The 4231-nt window shown below is 38.9% G+C and overlaps 1 protein-coding gene across 1 annotated transcript; it reads right to left on the bottom strand.

Annotated features, from left to right (window-relative positions):
* Positions 1–1248: 1248 nt before the first annotated feature.
* On the bottom strand, positions 1249–4016 carry SNAI2 (snail family transcriptional repressor 2). Its single transcript, XM_002918493.4, has 3 exons — positions 3764–4016; positions 2454–2999; positions 1249–1562 (listed from the first exon to the last, which is right to left on the bottom strand). Exons 1-3 carry the CDS (start codon positions 3840–3842, stop codon positions 1381–1383), a joined length of 807 nt encoding a protein of 268 aa, XP_002918539.1. The 5' UTR covers positions 3843–4016; the 3' UTR covers positions 1249–1380.
* Positions 4017–4231: the final 215 nt, after the last annotated feature.

Genomic DNA, 4231 nt, shown 5'->3' on the forward strand with positions numbered 1-4231 from the left:
ACTATTCTTGAGTATTAATAATATTTATATTTTAACACTCAAAAAGTGTGATTTTTTTGTTAAAGGGATATACTAACAAACTACTACTATTGTGGTATTATCTTTTCGAATGTGACAGTATTATCTTAAGAGTAAAGAAAAAATACTAGCGGTATACTTAATTATAATCTAATACATAAAATAACACTGGATATTCATAAAGATGCTGTTTACTTTTTCTCTTATTAAGAAAAAACAGTTCTTTGTATAGCAGTTTGACACTAATCATGAAGTAAGTGAAGTCTCTGAAAATAGTATACAAACGATGGATTTTAAATCAAAAATGTTTATTGTAAAAAAGGACCTTTAAAAACTGTTTTTTTTAAAAAAAGAAACATTGATTTCACAAATCTTCAGGTTGTTTATAGGCATCAGCTATAGACAACATCTTACTTTCATACAAAACTCATTCAGTCATATAAAAATAAACACAAATTTACATTGACTCATCATCTATACAATTACTTTAAAAAGGCACTTGGAAGGGTGCTGTATGAATTGCATTTGTTGTATGCATTTAAAATAGTTTAAGTACATTACTGAGTTTCTAAGAATCCTTTCTTGCACTTATTCCCATCTTTAATTAATTTTAGAAAATCATTAAAAATTCTTTTAAAAGGTAAGACATGGAGCATGCACCAGGAATGTTCAAAGCTAGTCTTTCCCTCCTCTCCCCAAGGAGCATACTCTTTATTGGCAAAAACAAAAACAAAAACAAAACACTCTCAATACATTCTCTTGTGTTTTGTTCCTGTTCTTTTTTTTCCCCTCGTTCTCAGTCTCTCTCTTGAAAATACAGTTTAAAGCATTACAGGTAATCAAAAAAGGCTTTAGTTCAACAATGATAACCAGACATCAGACATGTAATGAAGTAAACTTGGAATACTTTATAAGGCACCTGAGATAGCGTCTGGCAAATTCTCTTCCTATAGGAAATTCTATTACAAACTCTATTACAAAGCAATACTGTTCTTTTCAGTTGAAATGATTTGGCAGCAATGTAAATCTTTGCATTCTTTCTTAGTGAGAAAAGATGCAATGTGCTCTTTGCTTCATCTTTTGAAGAGAAAGATTCTTGTCTTTTATCCTCTCAATCTAGCTGTCAGTAAATATATAGTAATTTTAAACTTCACATGGAAAGGATTAACTTTGAACACATGGATTTCGTGCTCTTGCAGCTTTTAGTGTGTGTGTGTGTGTGTGTGCGTGCGTGTGTGTCTGTGTGTCTATACACGTTATTTGGTTGGTAAGCACAAGAGAAAATGCCTTTGGACTTTTATTTGTCATTTGGAGTCGGAGTGAAGAAATGCATTCTGTTCGAGTAAACATTGATTGCGTAACTCAGTGTGCTACACAGCAGCCAGATTCCTCATGTTTGTGCAGAAGAGACATTCTGGAGAAGGTTTTGGAGCAGTTTTTGCACTGGTATTTCTTTACATCCGAGTGGGTCTGCAGATGAGCCCTCAGATTTGACCTGTCTGCAAATGCTCTGTTGCAGTGAGGGCAAGAAAAAGGCTTCTCCCCTGGGGGTGGGGGTGGGGATTGAGAAAGAAAGACAGTCAGTGTTTTTAGAGGAAACATAAAGTCAGATAACGTTTGTGAATAACAATCACATTGTGTCAAAAAAAATTTGATTAAAATTCCCCATTACAGATACTTATTTTCATATCTGGCCCTTGAAGATAAATTCTAATATTGCCTTAAAAAAATCAGACCACAATTATTGTTACTGCTGCATGTCATGCAGAAATATTTCATGTAGTTCTAGGACTTTCACTTATTAAAGCTTTCTGCTTCAGCAGGTGCAGCTAATGTTGAGCTCCTCCCAACATTTCCTAATATTTCCCTTTTTCCTCCTTCTGTATTATGACTAAGGTTGGATAAGTGCCTTGGCTCCCTGCAGGATGATTTTGTGCTAGGAATAAAATATTCAACAGCAAAAAACAAAGCATAATAAAACAATGGAGAGTAAATTCAGTTCTAACTATTCAACTTGCTAAGGGGTGATAGATATCTCAACAACAATCTAACCAACAGAAAACCATAGGCAAACCTTTCACACATCTACCAAGCCAATTGATTAAGATAGCAACATCTGTGTTTGCTGAATATTGGGAGCAGTTTCACAGAACACACATTCAAGTACATCTCTCCTGGTTTTCTAACTGATCTTTGAGACCAAACCTTCTGAAACTACTTTCCAAAGTCTAAATGCTGTTTGCAGTCTCTGGAGCAGAGTTTGTTAGCAAGAAATGGAGCACTTTGTTCTAACAACTTTTTGAGTCATCAGGAAGTAGCTATAAATGATCATCCATCATTAAAAACACTGTGTCACTACTTAACGCAAATTCAACAGCCAACCCAGAGCTCCGTTCTATCAGACAGTAACATTCCTGTCTACGTCTTTCTCTTACCAGTGTGAGTTCTAATGTGTCCTTGAAGTAACCAGGGTCTGGAAAACGCCTTGCCACAGATCTTGCAGACACAAGGTAAAGTGTGGGTCCGAATGTGCATCTTAAGGGCGCCCAGGCTCACATATTCCTTGTCACAGTATTTACAGCTGAAAGATTTCCTAGACTGGGCGTCACAGTGCAACTGCTTATGTTTGGCCAGCCCAGAAAAAGTTGAATAGGTTTTATTGCATAAATTGCACTGAAACTTTTCAGCTTCAATGGCATGGGGGTCTGAAAGCTTGGATTGTAGTCTTTCCTCTTCATCACTAATGGGGCTTTCTGAGCCACTGTGGTCCTTGGACGAGGTGTCAGATGGAGGAGGGGGACTCACTCGCCCCAAGGATGAGGGGTATCCAGAAAGAGGAGAGAGGCCATTGGGAAGTGGGGAGTGGAATGGAGCTGCCGTAGTCCACACGGTAATGGGGCTGTATGCTCCCGAGCTGAGGATCTCTGGTTGTGGTATGACAGGCATGGGGTAACTCTCATAGAGATATGGGGAAATAATCACTAGGGGAAAGAAAAGGAAAGGAAAGAAAATTAAGGTAAAAAAAATTACTTTGAAAACACACTAAGGAACTACTTTTCAACACACTCACAGCACTTTATAATGAAGTAAATAGACTCATTTAGGAAGACATAGGCATTGCTAAAACATTTCATCTCCACCTTTGCTGCTACAGTTACTGTGCCTTAAAGCACATCTCTGACTCTTGCATACATAGTGTGACAGGAGCTATAACAGGCAGTGCCGTGAGGGAGTGCAGGCAAGTGAGAGCCTTCACAGTCTGCACTGAGGAGGAAAAACTTACATATTAGTTTAAAGATACAAAAAAGTTGTTTTCCGTTTTATGCGTGGGTGATTTGCAGGTTCTATGACTGTGGGCACAGAGATATGCATAGATCACGCTGCTTTCTGAAGGAAAGGAGCCTTATTACATGAAAAAAGCAATAATTCAACATTTACGTATTGTGTTACTCATCCTCCATCTACTTATTATGCATGTATATACAAGCTTTAGAAAACGAAGTTGCAAGAGTTGAATGAAGTTTTCCTTGTCAGTTAAGAGTTCTAAAAGTTTTGAATTAAAATTTACCCTAAATGATCAAAAGAATCTGAACTCTCCTTTAGGACACTGTTTGGAAGGAAAACAACTTTGTCTTTGGTTCTTTTGTAATAATATTTGAGCTGTAACATGTATCAATAAATTTATACATATATAGAGATAGATGATAGATATCATCTCCTTTTTAATATTTATTTATTTATTTACCTGTGTGTGTGTCCAGTTCGCTGTAGTTAGGCTTTTTGGAGGCGTTGAAATGCTTCTTGACCAGGAAAGAGCGCGGCATCTTGCCGGCGGGTCCGACGGGCGCCCGGCGCGGATAACGGTCCGGCGGGAGGACGCGGCCGGTCCCTAGAGCATCGCGGCCGGCTGGGCTCGGGCTGGGGCCGCGCTCAGGTGCGGCAGGCGGACGGGCCGGCGCCTCTGAAGTCGCCTGGCTCCTTTACGAACTGAGCCCGTTTTGGCTGGGAGGGTTTTTTTTTCCTCTCTTTTGCAAGAAGGATCCAATCACAGCGGAGAGGTTCAGATTTCAGCTCCTCCCTCTGGGACAGCTGTGAACAGAGGAAGAATCTGTTGTCAGACTAAATTATTCTGGTTCAAAATGGGCTGTTCTTCGGGATTTCAGTGGAGAGGAAAAAAGTGCCTAAGTATTTTCGAGAGAGGTCATTTGACTTC

Source organism: Ailuropoda melanoleuca, unplaced genomic scaffold, assembly GCF_002007445.2.
Source record: "Ailuropoda melanoleuca isolate Jingjing unplaced genomic scaffold, ASM200744v2 unplaced-scaffold11384, whole genome shotgun sequence".
In the NCBI taxonomy this organism is placed as follows: domain Eukaryota; kingdom Metazoa; phylum Chordata; class Mammalia; order Carnivora; family Ursidae; genus Ailuropoda; species Ailuropoda melanoleuca.

Bases quoted from the DNA above. Each gene is read 5' to 3' on its own strand.
- SNAI2 (XM_002918493.4), bottom strand. From the start codon at position 3,842: ATGCCGCGCTCTTTCCTGGTCAAGAAGCATTTCAACGCCTCCAAAAAG. The intron at 3,000-3,763 runs GTAAATAAATAA...TCTTTCCCCTAG, and splicing joins CGAACTGGACACACACACAG to TGATTATTTCCCCATATCTC. The intron at 1,563-2,453 runs GTAAGAGAAAGA...CCCCACCCCCAG, and splicing joins ACACATTAGAACTCACACTG to GGGAGAAGCCTTTTTCTTGC.